Source organism: Triticum aestivum, chromosome 7D (assembly GCF_018294505.1).
Source record: "Triticum aestivum cultivar Chinese Spring chromosome 7D, IWGSC CS RefSeq v2.1, whole genome shotgun sequence".
Lineage (NCBI taxonomy): Eukaryota > Viridiplantae > Streptophyta > Magnoliopsida > Poales > Poaceae > Triticum > Triticum aestivum.
In genome coordinates this window covers 102055550-102071551 of record NC_057814.1, presented here as the reverse complement: position 1 = coordinate 102071551, position 16002 = coordinate 102055550, and the positions used below count along the sequence as shown (strand labels likewise).

At 49.5% G+C, this 16002-nt stretch overlaps 1 protein-coding gene across 1 annotated transcript; it reads left to right on the top strand.

Moving 5' to 3' along the window:
- Positions 1 to 11331: 11331 nt before the first annotated feature.
- On the top strand, positions 11332 to 12909 carry LOC123168796 (hydroxycinnamoyltransferase 4). Its single transcript, XM_044586663.1, has one exon. The coding sequence runs from the start codon at positions 11405 to 11407 to the stop codon at positions 12695 to 12697; it is 1293 nt and encodes a 430-aa protein (XP_044442598.1). The 5' UTR covers positions 11332 to 11404; the 3' UTR covers positions 12698 to 12909.
- Positions 12910 to 16002: the final 3093 nt, after the last annotated feature.

The following is a 16002-nucleotide window of genomic DNA, read 5'->3' as shown; positions in this document are numbered from 1 at the left end:
GGCGAGAACGTGGGAGGTCGTGGGATTAACTGCGCCCACGACCCCCACGACCCTACAATTACCGCGCAGTAACGGCGTGTAGTTACTGCGCCATGGAGTCCTAACCATCCGCCTCGGCCGCAGTGGATCCGCGCGTTCGCCGAGGCATGGTAGTGGTGGGCCCCAGCCTGTAGCAACGTCCCGTCGCGCGCGTGGGCTGGCAGGCTGGCACGGCTGGCTGGCGCCACGTGGCACGCGGGTAGCGGGCGGCAAGCCTGGCGCCCGGCTGGCGTGCCACCTGGCTCCCGCCACGACGCTTCAAAATCACCAGGCGGCCGGCCTGGTCATGACCGACTCCTGACAGTCGGCACTCCGGAAGACGGACGAAGCAAGATTAGCCAGACCACTCAGAGTAGGAAGCCGCTGAGGCTCCTCGCCTCTTTCAGCCGTGGCGCCCCACCAGCTTCGGGGACTACTGTCGGAGTAAATGACCACGGGTAGCCTCATCAGCCTCCCATGGTATTTTAAGACATCGGGACCGGTTGCGCCCCTCAAGAATCAAAGGCAGAAGGCCGCCTTCCTGGGGCCAGCTGGTCCAAACGGCCGGCTGCCAGGAGGCAGCAAAACTCAGAAGACGACCGCCGAGTGGGCCGACTCCTAGCAGGCGGCCCCTCATGCCCTCGAAGTTAGCACCCACATAAACACGACGAGACGGGGCGTGGCTACAGTGCAGTCTGTCACCACCGAATCCAGGGTGGAGCATGGCCACAGTGCAGCGAACTGGGCGGACACCCCTCGCCCGGTGCGGCACTGTTGCCACACAGCCCATGACATCATCCATGGCAGAGAAGGCCATGCTCCCATGACGGACTGTCGGTACGGCCTACAGGCGGCGGGTCCCACCTGTCCGTGAGAAGCCAGAAGACGGCGAGCCCTGATCAGCTGGCTTGTGGGGAGGCCGACTCCTGACCAGGCGGCCCTCCCCCTCCCTTGGAGTCCGTGCACCATTAATCAGAAGAAACGGGGAGTGGCTACAGTGAACGCCCACCAGGCGGCGGGACTGTAGCCACGCTCCCCCCGACAAAGCACACATCATCAGCGGCACGACTACAGTACTAAGCAGCCGGCAAGACCCGCCGGCGGCGGGAGCGGCCTGTCGGCCGAGTACGAGACAGCCGGCGAGACCCAGGCGGCGGGCCCCAGCTGCCGGCGAAGAAGCCGGCGACTAGAGACGCTGACAGCCGGGTCCTACCACCCGGCCAGATTACCATTGTACCCCTGGGGGTGGGCCTATATAAACCCCCCCCCAGGGCACCCATGTAAAGGGTTCTGCCCCTGAGATACTACACACACCACGTAGAGAGAGGAGTAGAGCCAGTCCTGCCCTTCTTCCTCCTCTAGCCAAACAGCTCAAGGAGCACTTGTGGTCACTTGTTGAGTTAGTGATCATGCGGAGACCCCGCAGAGCAGGACTAGGGGTATTATCTCCTAGGAGAGCCCCGAACCTGGGTAAAGTGCGCCGGCATTCGTGTCTACGCCTTATCCCGTTTCCAGGCACCGGTGACGTCTTACTAGCTCCCACCATAATAAGCCATCCTTTGGCATATGTCGCCCCAAACCCCTGACAAGTTTAATTTCTAGGGTGAGAACGAGCCTTATGGAGTGGCAACATATGCACAACTCACCCAATTTATCAGGGAATGCATGATTGGACAACTCATATTCAACTTCAAAATAATTTGGTTGAGTACATGTGGACTCACAAAGGCAACCAATAGATATATCTGCTCTTTTTGTTTCAATATATTTGTTACAATTTCAAATTCATTTGGTTGTAAACTATGCGATTTTATTTATTGTGTTGTAATAAAAAACTATTTCACATATTTGTGTAATCGTGAGTATTAGAAGGGATATAGAGGGGTTGATTGGTGTAATGCAATTGATGTTTATTGCTTGAGCCTCGTGGCATATATATAGGAGTACATGATCTTCTTGAAGTACAAGACAATCTAGAATAATTCCTAGTCTATCCTATGTTTCCTAATAATCACGATACTCAACATTCCCCTGCGATCACAGTAGTAGTGACGCAGACGGTGAGACTGAAGAATAATCCGAAGGTAAGCCGACAGACATCTCCCCACAATCGAAACGGTCGACGCATCACGGAAGTTGTGGCTGGAGTGAAAACCGACGAGGTTGCTCAAGCAAAGCGATAGCTCTTTGTGCCGATGTCGATGTAGCCGTGATCGAGGTAACCGTGCGAGGGACGCCATGGTCGATGTTGAGTCGGGGTGGCCGGTGTCGAGGTAGTCGCCGGACCGGGAAGAAGAGCGGCGGTGGCGACCTGAGGAGGCGGCGGTTAGGAGCGCGACGGCGGTGCTTGAAATAGGCGAAGAAAAACCTGACAGCATGACGAAGACTGACGGGGACGGTGGCGTTCCCGTGCCTAGGAAGGCGGGGCGGTGCATACCACACAGAAGTCGACACACATGGATGGCGAAGTGGACCGCGTGCCGCGGCGCTACAGCCGGAAAGGCTAACGCAACGGTAGCGTGTGGGCCGGGGCGACGGTAGGGACCGCGTGCCATGCTCACTATGACCCGATGGAGCGATGCAGCGGCTACGCAAGGGTCGGTGCAGCCACGGAGACAGCCTAGAGCAGATGGCTTCGGGACGGCGGTGGACCGCGGGCGGCGACACTACGGCCCGAAGGGGCGACGCAGCGGTAGCGTGCGGGTCGGTGCGGCCACGGGATGAACCACGGACGGCGGTAGGGACCGTGTGCCACACTCGCTACGGCCCAATGATGCGATGCAGCGACAACGCGAGGGTCGGTGCAGCCACCGAGACGGCCTGAAACGGACGGCGTCGAGACAACGGTGGACCGCGGGCCGCAGCATTACGGTCCAAAGGGTGACGCAGCGACAGCGCACGATTCGATGCAACCGCGGAAAGAACCACAAGGTGGTGGCGCTGCAACCGAGGAGGCAACGGAACGGCAGCCAGTTGCTCAATCGATAGGGGGACGTTGTACTCGAAAACAATCTTCATGAGATCCTCCGAAGCTGCACGTAGACGGTTAATCTGATCGTACACGTGGCGAGCGAGATCCAAAAGACGCGAGCCGACGGTGAAACATCCGCGACGTGCCTGTGCACGGCCGGACGTGGCATGAGGACTGCATCTGATGTTCGCGCGGTCGGATTTGCCAACAGCAATCAACCGGCCGGAAACGCATGCCATGCATTGCACGGGATGCATGCTTTAACAGCGTCGTGGATGGCCTGGTGGGCATGCTTTAACAGCGCCGTGGATGGCCAGCAGGACGATGGGCCAGTGTAGACGCGACCGGCCACCGTACCAATGCACGCGTTGCAGCCGGGCGAAGCCGAGAGTCGTCGCCTATGATCGAGTAGTGGCGCGTTGGAGATGATGGAGGACGACGGCTGACGCAAACCCATCATAGATCGGAAAACCAAAGAAAAAATAGCACCGATCAATTGATCAGCGAGAGAGAAAAACCTCAATTAATGATTGGGAAAAAGACTTTTTAGGACAGCCGATCAACGTAATCGGCGGACGAACCCTAGGTATGGACGGCGCGGCCCTCGGCGGCGATTATGGAAATCGACCGCCCCGGGGGTGGCGCGGTGAGGAAGCGGCGGCAGCTAGGGTTTGGATCGTGGTTAGGATGATACCATGTTAGAAGGGACAGAAAATAATTGATTGGTGTAATGCGTTGGATGTTTGTTGCTTGAGCCTCGTGGACATATATATAGGATGCATGATCTTCTTGAAGTACAAGACAAGCTACAACAATTCATAGTCTATTCTATGTTTTCTAATAATCACGATACTCAACAGTGAGCAATGTTTTGTTTTTATTTGTTCATTTGATTTATATGTATAGAATGTTTAATTTGAGAAAAATTGGCAACAAAATGGCCGAGCCGGACCAATTGGTCGATTGGTTGGGTGCACTGGTCAGAACGGCACGAACAAGACCGGACAGTGGCTAAAGTGGCGATCCAAACAGACGAAAAATAAACAAAACATGCGTCCGGGTCTACATTGGAGTTGGCCTAAGTTGCGGGGCTTCTTCGCCTTCTTCCCCTAAAAAGAACTACGGTGTGTGAAGTTGTTTCGTCTCCCCGCCGTCTTCTCTTTAGTAACATCGATGATGAGCATAGTGTTGAATATTTTGATGAGACCAGCTAATGAAGAGTTGGTACCTATATTATTACCAAAAGAAATAGCTCACAAAGTTTTCAACTCCTGTCTCCATCGCAAGTAACTTCCTAAACTTGTAAGTTATGTTTTAAAAAATTGTAATATAAAAATTACTTTGACTGTATATTTTCTGAAATTTCTGTATGTTTATGATTACCGATAGGCGTGCGCTGCTTTGCTTGCCGACGACTTCATCTTGATGACAAAACATGACATCGATGATCGTCATATAGAGAAGACATGGAAGTTGGAATCTTTACCATCAAAACCAAAAGCTGTCGCGCACTTCCTCTAAAGAAAAATGTCGCGCACTTGGACGACAAGCGAAGACTTGAAATCTGTGTTATCAAAACCAAAAGCTGAGAGTTCTTGCCGGGTCCTATTATACCAATGCCAACTTGATCTATCGCGTTCAGAGTGCTGACAGAAGTGGCTCGTGTGAACCTCGAGCTAAAAACTAATTTCATGGTCGACCGGCCGTGGTCATAGATTAATCGTTGATCGTGGTTCATACCCACCAACTGACCGGCCACCTACGACTTTACCTTTTCCTCACGCACTTCCTGTTCTAGCTCCGAAATCACTGATGTTAATTGCCTCTTTAAGCCCATACTAGTAAGGTACATGGACATTGTACGTAGCTTATATAGATAACCAAAGTATGAATTGATCAATTTTTTTATGAATTACTATTGACATACCACATTATAATAGAGGTAAACATGTAAATTGAGATTCATATATGCATGGCGTAGATGTACATATAGTTTTCATAGTTTATCCTATTGAAAATCATTACAAAAATATTTTGAAGACTGCATGGCATAATACTACACGAAACTCATGTGAAATATATGAACACATTTGTCATTAGGTATCTCATATTGCAATTTTGAGTAGCTACTGTTGTCGTAAGCCTTGACAAAAAATAAATCATAAAGTAAAAATGAATGACAATTATTTTAGAAGAGGACAAAAGTGGAAGAACTAAAGTATGGAAGAGTCTAGAACTAATAAGAAGTGTTTGTAATATGAGGTTTGTGCATTGTGCGTTGTAAATGATACACTAAAAATGAATAACAAAAAAGTTTGGATAATGAAAGGATGGATGATTATAGAGCAAAGGAGGAGTGGTTGTGTTTCGAAGCTTGTGCATATTGTGCATTCTAAATTATAAAGTCAACAAAAGGTAATTCATTTAAAGCAATGTTGCAATGTTTTTAAATAATTAAAGTATGGAAGATCCTAGAATAAAGGATTAGTGCTTGTATCATGAGATTTGTGCCTAGAGATTAAGCTCAACCATGGATATCCAACGGCCAATAGTGCTAGGATTTGCAACCTATTTTTCATCGATTGGCTTCAACCAACGATAAATATTCAAAGTTATTCATACACTATCTAGTAGTATATATATTGATAAAAGCAATGACAGCAAAGTACAAGCTGCATAACTAGCTAACTACTACATAAACATATTGTAACCAGCTTTATATTATAAGTTTCCTAAAAATAGATCTATGTTATAAGTTTTGTTACATTTAAAATGATTGAAAAATAACTTTTCTACATTACATCTAACAACCACCCTTCAACCAGAACATACTATGCCACCCAGACAACACATACTCTACACGCTTCACTAGGTCAGACATTATTTCTTTAGTCAAACCTCAGCACATGAGGATTTCGTTGATCGTTTGGACCTTACTTCGGAGTATAGAAGTGGGTTATCCCGTGCAACTAGTTAGGCCCGACTCATTCATCGCATGTGGCACATAGTCAAAGATTGGATTCCTCCTATCTATGACAAAACGTGGATTAGTACTTAATTAGTTTATTGGTGCTTGCTTGAAGAGTTGTCTCAACACTTGGCTACATGTCCAGGACAATGTGACATGAACCATGTTCGGCGACAGTTGGACAAAGTGTCTCTCACCTTTGTTGCGATGTCTTCCTGACACAACATGTCAGGTGAAATCGACTAGATTTTTGTAATTGAAATCAAACTTGATGGCATGATCATCCATAGCATTTGGGCATAGTTAGCCATCACTAACAAAAGAAAGAGATCAAGCACAAGATGTGCATGGAGGTGAAGGCTTGATGGGTAGTAACTAGGGCATGCTCTTGCACAAATCAGAGGTTGATACTACTATAGAAAAATTAAGATCAACATTGTCAGGAGAATTTATTTCTCATCATTATCCACAATGCAGATCTACAACCCTTTTTATCAACATAATTTTAAAAATAGTGTAATTTAATTTATTAGCAATCGTACCTGATTTTGGTGAAAAATCACCCAAATTTTGTAAGGAAAAGCTTTTTTGGTATAACTTTTAGACCAAATGTATGTTTTTTACTATCATAGAAAATATCTATGGCTCATGAGTTTCTATATTTTTTCAGTGAATGGTTTTTTAATACACTTTTGTTCAAATTATGTTGTTTCTAATTCTTTGAAATTTAAGACACCATGTCATTGAAAGGAATGAATTCAGATGTTAAAACTACATTATCCATGTCAGCTTGGTCATGTTATTTTTGTAGATAAGTTTGGTCATGTTACATGACAAATAGATGGAAGTGAGTGGTAGCTCCGAGCAACTTGATTGAAGAATTAGTATAATGGGCAGAGAGTTATCAAGTATACAGATAAAATACAACTTGTGCATTTCAAAAATAAATAATGGATTACAAAAAATTATAGGGAAACTTCTCAACCCTTTAGCAATATATAATTTACCAAATAATGAAGTTCACATCTCAAAGACTCTTCGATTCTAATGTGTCATGTATTTTAGAATGGATAAAGTAATGAGAGGAAACAAGATTTGGACAAAGTAAAACAAATACACTTACCATTATGTTGTCCTCCTATTAAGGAGGAAAATTTACTTAAACAAATTTATTTGTCTGTCCCATCCAAAAGATCACTATGTAGCTATTGCACAAGTGAAACCTAATTATTATCAAGTCCACGACATATATAAAAATTTCTCACTTTTGTACTTCTAATACAAATGATTGATAATATGGATGTTGACCTCACATATTGATCTAACATCACATACGAACTACTAGCAAGGTCACAATATAAACTTTCTTATACTGATTTAGCCTCATGTACAAGTATAAACTTTTATGTAACGATTTAGTCTCATACACAAATGAGTATCTTCATTAATATGGTGTTTTTGGAAATATACAGTATAATCATCTTTTCCCAACAAATTACATATGATTAAATATATTTTCAGAAGTAGCAGGACCCCAGACAATTGCAAACCAAGCTTGCAACACACCAGAAGCCTGATATCTTTCTAGCAAGCTTCTTGAGCCTTGGCAAAGTGGTCACTATTCTTACATTGGGGGGTTGAGAATGTCTTCACAAATATTGACCATGCAAGACAGATGGAATCAACTAGATAGTATCTCACATCAGAACCATGGTCATTGACCTTAAAGTTGCATGCTGCAGCATCCCCATTTTGCTAGCCTCGCCAAAAGAGGAGGTCTGGGCGGTCACATTCTCTCGAAATAGGCTTTCGCCCCGCTTTACAAATAAAGCCACCACCTCTTCCATACAAGAGTTTTAAGTGCATAGAAATTGTATATTCTGCTGGGGCAACAACACAAACACGCCCAAGGAAAAGCATAAAAGAATAAAAAAGCCACCAAGTGGCCTCGGTCTCAGGGGGCCCGCTGCAAGGTAAGGCGGCGAGCGGCATCATGCATCATGTCCTTCATTAGTCCCAGTCGCTCGTGGTCGCGCTGCCTAGATAGCGGGTGCCAGTGCTGCAAAAACGATAGGAATGTGAAGATCGAGTCAAAGGCCCGTTGAAGAAAGACCCTCTCAATCACCTTCTTATTACGCATCATCCACAGAGTCCAAGCTAATGCCGTCAACACAAGCCAGAAGAGGCGTCTCCTCCTACCGATCTGGTTGGCTCTGTTTTGAATGAACCTAGCCAGGTCCAGGACCTCCCAGTCAGGTCCTAGATCCTCATAGACAAAACTCTAAAGAAACCTTGCTATCGTGAAAGAGAAGAGTATGTGGATCCCTGTCTCCGGGACCTCACACAGAGAGCATATATAGCCCATTCCCTGGGTTGTTTCTCTTGATCACCTCCGTCCCAAATGGTAGGTGATCCCTCAGTAATTGCCAAACAAAAATTTTGATCTTCAAGAGCAAGGGCTCCTTCCATGGCAACGATGCCCAAGCAATAGAGGGACGTTCGCGGCGTACTCCTACGATGTGGCCATGGCGGCAGATGGGTGGGTCACGTCAAGCTCAGGCGGGTTGGCGACACGGGAACATGAACGAGTTTGCAATGGAAGGCAGAGCCGTTTGGCAGCGATTTGCATGGTGAGGTGGCCGACATGGGAGCATAGGAAGATGCTGAGACTTCCTACCCATCGAAAATCAAGATGATAAAGTTGCATGTATATTTCCCTCTCTTTTTTCTATATATTTGGAGGATAGAGACTGGACATGGAACTTCTACACTTGAGCTCAAATGCACCCTCATGTTTCAAAAACTTCTGATTTTTTTTTGGCAACAAACATTGTTGAATTATCTTCTTACATGCAAATTTTTGTGACGCAATTACATCCATGGAGGCCTGGACCAAAAATAATAAAATTCATACTCCAAAAAATATATTTTTGACGGCATTTTGGAGAACTGATTTAGTAATTTTCGTCCAGACATCCACAAATTTGATGTCATCACGAAAATTTACACACAGGCAAGAAACTAAGCAGTGTTTGTTGCCAAATAAGTTCAGTTTATTTTTTTATTTTTTGGATTTTACTGTTCATGCAGAAGCATTTGGGCTCAGGATTATAAAACCACTTTTGGGTTAGAAAGGTGTTTTTAGAGGGTGACCTAAAATCTTAGGGAAAGGGGGGCATCAGACTTGCGTTCTCCCCACTTAGCCCTCGTTCTGGCATTGTGTCAAGCAACGTCGGAGAACATGTTGAGGTGTATCTTCGACGGATCTTGCAGAATTCAGTCGGAGAGCTAAGAATTTACCGGAATTCCAGTGAACTGTCCATATGGCGTGACTCGTAAGAGCTCAGATGGTCTGGTTCTTTGCAACCGGAACAAAAGGAGAAATTTCGTGGAAGTGTTGGAAAGTGAATCAGGTGTGCGCGTTTATGAAAGGAGAAGAGTAAAAAAGCATATGGTCTGCGCATTTACGAAAGTGGGTCAATAAGAATATGAACACGATAGGTGCCTTTCTCAAACGGCCAAACTTTTACCTTCACTTTATTCGGTCTCCCACTGAGCCCCCTGCTGGCTCTCCACTGCCTTTACTGCACAGCTGAGCTTCTGCCTATATACTCCAAAGAGCTCGGAGACACAACAACATCCACGTCAATGCATCGCAAGTCCCAACACGATAGATCTTTGCTCAAACGGCCAAACTTTTTGGCACTTGAAACATGTGATGACTTCACTTTATCGGTCTCCCACTGAACTCCCTGGTCTCCGCTGCCTTTATAGCAGACTCCAACCGGGCAAACCAAACGGACGCGCGCTATATTCGTTTTTGTTCATTTGGGTCGGCCAGACGGACGTTCATGTCCAGTTTCGTGTTTCGGTTGGTGTTTGCGTCCAACCCTAGCCCGATTCATTTTTTTTCACCCGTGGAAAAAATATGAAAAAACAGAAATATTTTGAAACTAAAACGATAATTAAACATAATGCCAGCCTGAAAGGCCGACGAGAGTCCACATTATATTAATTAAAACATTAAATAAAAAAGAAAACGCGCGCTGCCCTGGACGTCCTTGTCGTCGTCGTCATCGCCGGGGCCGGTGAGGTCGACGAGCGTCGGCGGCGGGCCAGCCCAGGGGAACGCCGTCTCCCAGGCTTGGGCAACGTCCTCCACCGCCGGCTGGGCTGCTCCACCGCGGGCACAGCGCTCCTCCTCCGCCTTGCGCTCCAAATGCATCTAGCGCTCGCCGTCAGCGCGCTCCTCCGCCAGTCAGCACGCCCGCCACTATTCGAGGTAGAGCTGCTCCTGCCTTGGCGTCGCCCCAAACCAGATCGGGGGCGCGCAGACCCACTCGCGCACCACTCCATCCCAGGTGAACCGTTGGGTCGCTGGCGCAGGGGACGGCGCCGGCTCGGCCTTGACAGGGGATGGCGGCATCACGAAGCAGTCGCCGGAAGCGGAGAGCGCGATGGCCTCCTGCAGTCGCACCTGGTACGCCTCCTCCTCCTCCGCCGCCTTGCGCCGCTCGTCCTCTACATTATTCTGCATGGCGGCCGCCAGAGCCGCCTAACAGGCGGCCTCCTCCTCCCAGTCCTCCTCGCGCACGACGGGAGGCGGCGGGATGCCAGCACGAACGTGCTGGACGCCGCGCCGGCGTTGCTCCTCGTTCTCGAGGCCGAACCAGACCTTCCAATCAGGAGAATCTAGCGCGTAGGCCGGGTTGAGGCGTTGCTTCGGCGTCAGCAGCTCCCGCCGGCGCCGCACCTCCTCCGCGTGCGCCCGCGGCACCGCCGGCATCGGGATCCGCTCTAGATCCAAATGCTAGTCGTGTGGCAACATCACATCGGCGGACGGGAGGGTGATGCGTTTCTCCCAGTGCCACCTCGCCTGGTGCACTGGGACGTGTAGCCGCTGTCTCGCCGAGCGGGCAGTCGCAGACGGAGGCAGGGGGAGCGCGCGCGAAGAGCCGGCGGGGGCCTTGCCCTTGTTCTTGCGGGCGAAGAAGCACATGGTGGCGCTAGGGTTGTCGCCGGCAGGGGAGCACGCTGATGCGTGTGCCCGCGGTAGGTGGTCGCCATTAATTACGACCACGTGGGGTAGTTGGTCATCCGACATGTGGGGCCGTGGCGGACACCGAGGAGGCACGTCCGCGTCGTGTCTGCGCCGACATATTTCAGGCTCAAATTTGAGCCGGAAATGCGTTGGTGCAGACATAAAGCAACATTTTAATTTGGGTCGGCGCGTCGGGCCGGTGTTTTTGTCTGTCACGACCCAAACGAACATAGGTGGTTGAAACCCCGTTGGAGTTGCTCTTACTGCACGGTTGATCCTCTGCCTATATAAACCACCCAAAGAGCTCGGAGACACAACATCCACGTCCACGCACAGTAGTAGAGCACTCCCTAGTCCCAAGCACGTACAGCACAAGAGAGCAAGAGACACGTACACGAGGCACACAATGGCAGCTGTCCAGGTGTTGTCGACGGAGATGGTCGTCCCGGCGGAGGCAACGCCGGGGGCCGCCGTCTGGCTGTCCAACCTGGACCTGGCTGCGCGCCGGGGCTACACGCCCACGGTCTACTTCTACCGGCCGAACGGCGAGCATGCGGGCTTCTTCGCGGCCGACGCCGTCAAGGACAGCCTCGCCAGGGCTCTGGTGGCGTTCTACCCGCTGGCCGGCCGCCTCGGGCTGGACGGCGCCGGGCGTGTCCAGATCGACTGCACCGGCGAGGGCGCGGTCTTCGTCACTGCGCGCTCGGATCACTACGCGCTCGAGGACCTCATGAACGAGTTCGTGCCGTGCGGCGAGATGCGCGACCTGTTCGTGCCCCCGACGCCCGCGCCGAACCCGCCGTGCGTCCTGCTGCTGGCGCAGGTCACGTACCTGCGCTGCGGCGGTGTCGTGCTCGGCCTGGCGCTGCACCACTCCGTCGTCGACGCCCGGAGCGCGGCGCTCTTCGTGGAGACCTGGGCGAGCGTCGCCCGCGGCTCCAGCAAAGAGGATGCGCCCGTGCCGCCTAGCTTCGACCACAAGCTGCTCGCCGCGCGCCAAGAGCGCGCGGTGCCGTACGACCACCCGGAGTACAAGCCGGAGCCGGCCCCGGTGCACGCGGCAACCGCGTCCACGTACGCGAGCGCCCTGATCACGGTGAGCAAGCAGCAGGTGAGCGCGCTAAGGGCGCGGTGCGCAGGGGCGTCCACGTTCCGCGCCGTAGTGGCGCTGGTGTGGCAGTGCGCGTGCCGCGCGCGGGGGCTGCCGCTGGACGCGGAGACGCGGCTCTACTCCATGATCGACATGCGCCCGCGCCTGGCGCCGCCGCTCCCGCAGGGCTACTTCGGGAATGCGGTGATCCGGACGTCGACCGTGGCCACCGTCGGGGAGGTGGTGTCTAACCCGGTGGACTATGGCGCTCGGCGGGCGCGCGCGGCGACGAGCCAGGGGGACGAATATGCGCGGTCGCTGGTGGACTACCTGGATGGCGTGGACGTGATGAACCTGCCACGAAGCGGCATCTCTCGCGCGCACCTGCGCGCCATCAGCTGGATGGGAATGTCGCTCTCCGACGCCGACTTCGGATGGGGCGCGCCGGCGTTCATGGGCCCCGCGCTCATGTACTACAGCGGTTTCGTGTACGTGATGAACGCGGCCGGCAAGGAAGGCGCCCTCACGCTCGCGCTGTCGCTGGAGCCGGAGAGCATGCCGGAGTTCAGGAAGGTGTTCACCCACGAGCTGGCCCGTCTCGAGGTGTAGTACACTACGTACCTAGAGGCACGACCATCGTCGACGTTCGTTGCATGGATTGTATAGTGGTTGCGTGTGCTATAGGCTGTTTTATTTTTCATAGTAGCTACGTATACGTAAGTTGATTGAGGGGGTGTTTGTTTTCAGGGACTTTTTTGTGTAGGGACTAAAAAAAATCCTCTTAAAGACTTTTTTACCAAACGGGAGGGACTTTTTAGGGACTAAACTAGGCATTTGGGACTAAATGAAGAAGACTCTTAAGGAGAGTCTTTTTGGACTTTTTGGGACTTTTTCAACAATGCCCCTCCATGCACTCATTGGCCCGCCACCCCATGGTGTTGTTTAATTTTAATTTTTATATATATACTAGGGGCAACATGGTCATTTAATAACCTCTAGGAAGGGACTAGGGACTTCTTAGTCTCTGGAAACAAACAGGGAGGGACTTTTTATGAATTAGGGACTTTTTAGTTGGGACTAGAAAAAGTCCTAGGACTAGAGAACCAAACACCACCTGAATTTGTAGTTTGGGTAAGTAGATTCTGTGGAAGAAAGAACCGTTGGGAGAGAAAGAAAGATGGAGAAACAAGGACGACACTTGAATCTCTTATAATCTAATGACTTGCCCAAAATAATTTTTTCAGGATTGAAGTATATAACCGATAATCCTAGACGCACGGACGAATACGGGCATCTCACGGGCATCTAAACACTAATCAATCTTCTCCCCCCTGATTTTCATGGAGGTGGGCCCTGCCTCACCCCTAATTTCCAGTCAAAAACTGCCATCGTTGAATGCGTGTAGCATTACTCGTATATAACCGGTCCCTATTTTCACTTATTCAATGTGCCCGGGCAACACTTTAGAATGTCTATTTTTATTAAATTCGTAGGACTTGTTTGTGTTTTTTTTGGAAAAAATGTTTTTAATCTATTCATTAACTATCATGACAGTATAAAGAACACGAGAAGTAACAAAAAATACATTCAGGTCCAGACACCATCTAGCAATCCAGGTCCATATATCATCTAGCAACGACTACAACAAGCACTAGAGCGAGCCGAAAGCGCACCGCCGCCAACGTCCACCTCACCGGAGTCGGGCAAACCTTATTATAGTAGACAGTTGGAAAGTTGTCGTGCTAAGGCCGCACATGACCAATGCATCAGAACATCAGCCGTTGCCAATGAAGAGAAGCATATATTAGAGGGATTGAACCTGTAGACACACGAACGCAGGCAAACGAAGACATGATCCATGTGGATCCACCGAAGACAAACACTAACTTAATCCCGCGAGATTTGCCTCCACGCGCCCTCCGATCGTCGCTAGAACTAGGCACTAGGTTAATAGGTTAGTTTCTAAAAATAATATAAAATTGTATGTAAACTACCTAAGATTGATAATATAATAACATGAATCAATAAAAGATTATAGATACATTGAAGACGTATCAAGAAGCGTCAACGAAAGGATGTATTAGGTAATGTTGGTTTGGGATCAAAGTAGTTCCTGTAGAGCGGCTGTGATCCAGCGCCATGGTTCAAAACTCTTCTCCCTTTGATTTAACTCTCGAACTTAATAATGTGCTCCACATCCCTGTCCATTTCCTCCTGGATGCTCATGATCATCATCATCTCGACATTTTTGTTTGACTCTGATGAATCAAAGAACTCCTTTTGCATTAATTTACCAAGCTCCGTGTTTCCATACTCCTCATCCGATGAGCCATCCGCATACATCGTTTTGCCTACAAAAAAACACATAGAACTGCTCAGACAATTTGTTGAACAGAAAGAGGCTGGCGACGGTGTCTAGAGCGGCGAGACGACCGGGTAGGAATTTTGTGGCAGTGGTGGTGGCGCTCAGGGGTCAAGACGACGACACGGCTAGTGTGGCGGTGGAGCTAGGGGAGGACCGGGGCAGACGAGGGAAAAGATAGGAAATAAAATGGCTCGTTGGACGAGGTCGCGGGGATTTGGTGGAATTTGTGATGAGCCCTAGCTGTTGGATCCAACATGATGCGCCCGAGCCTCCTCGTATCTGCCCAGATTTTTTTAGTAACATCCACCCTGATATGGGCTAGATATGGGGCTACCGGTTAGCCCAAATTTATAGGGCCGGTTTGAGGAGCTCGGGTAGGTCACAATTTTCTGACCGGTCACTGATTGGGTTGTATGCGACATATATGAGGCATTTGTGGAGCTCGGCTGTAAGGGCTAGTTCTTTCGTGTTATTTTGAGGGCTTTTAGAATAAGCTACCCTACTCAGCTTACTCTAGAAGGCCAACCAAACATTTTTTTTAGAAGCCTACTAGTCAATTCTTAACTAGTATGTTAATAGATTTCTAAAATAGTTTAATTGGGCTTCTAAAATAAGCTGGGTAGAATGCAGTTTATTCTAGTTTAGCCTTAAATGCTGTAAAGCACCACCACTAGTCTACTACTACTCCATTCTGGTTTATTGGTCTTCACTGTAGTCTGTGCCAAATTTTGATCATAAATTTAGTTAACAAAATATTCATGTATGTCATCAAAAATTATATCATTGAAAACTATGTTTAAATACGAATCAAACGATATAATTTTTGTTAACATGCACTCACATTTTGTCAAAATTTAGCATAAATTACAAAGGAGACTAATAAATCAGGACAGAGGTGGTACTTTTAATTGATGGTTCTAGAAAAAAAAACTACTCGTAATTGATGACGCAAAGCATTTGGTATGTGTAATGCATCTATCAAAGTTCTACATTGAAAAAAAAAAGTTCTACCTTGTGTATCATGCAAAAAAAAAGTTATACCTTCTAAAAGCACGAACAAAGGCGGAGAGAGACATACAGAGAGACACTCCACTGCATCGACAGAGGCAGCGGCTGCTAATTGATGGAGTGGGGCGACGAGTGGCTCGCCCCGGACAAGCTGCAGCACGTCCTCGCCTGCCTCCTCATCACGCTCGCCGCCGCCGCGCTCGCCGGCCGGAGCTCCCGCCCCTTCCTCCGCCGCCGCGCGCTGGCCCTCGGCTGCGCCGCCTCCCTCGCCGTCGGCGCCGCCAAGGAGGCCGCCGACGAGGCCCGCCTCTTCGGGTCCTCCGGCGCCTCGCTCAGGGACGCCGCGGCCGACCTCCTCGGCGTCGCCCTCGCCGCGGTCCTCGTCTCGCTCGCCCGCCGCCTCCGCCGTGAACGGCGCCGCGAGAAGGCCGACGACGATATGGACGGCAGCATCTCCATGGTCTGAGTAAGTCCGAGTCAAATGGGTCGCTGGGCCTAATTCTTTTGCCGGCCCGTTTTCACCGGCCCGCGTCGCGAGGCC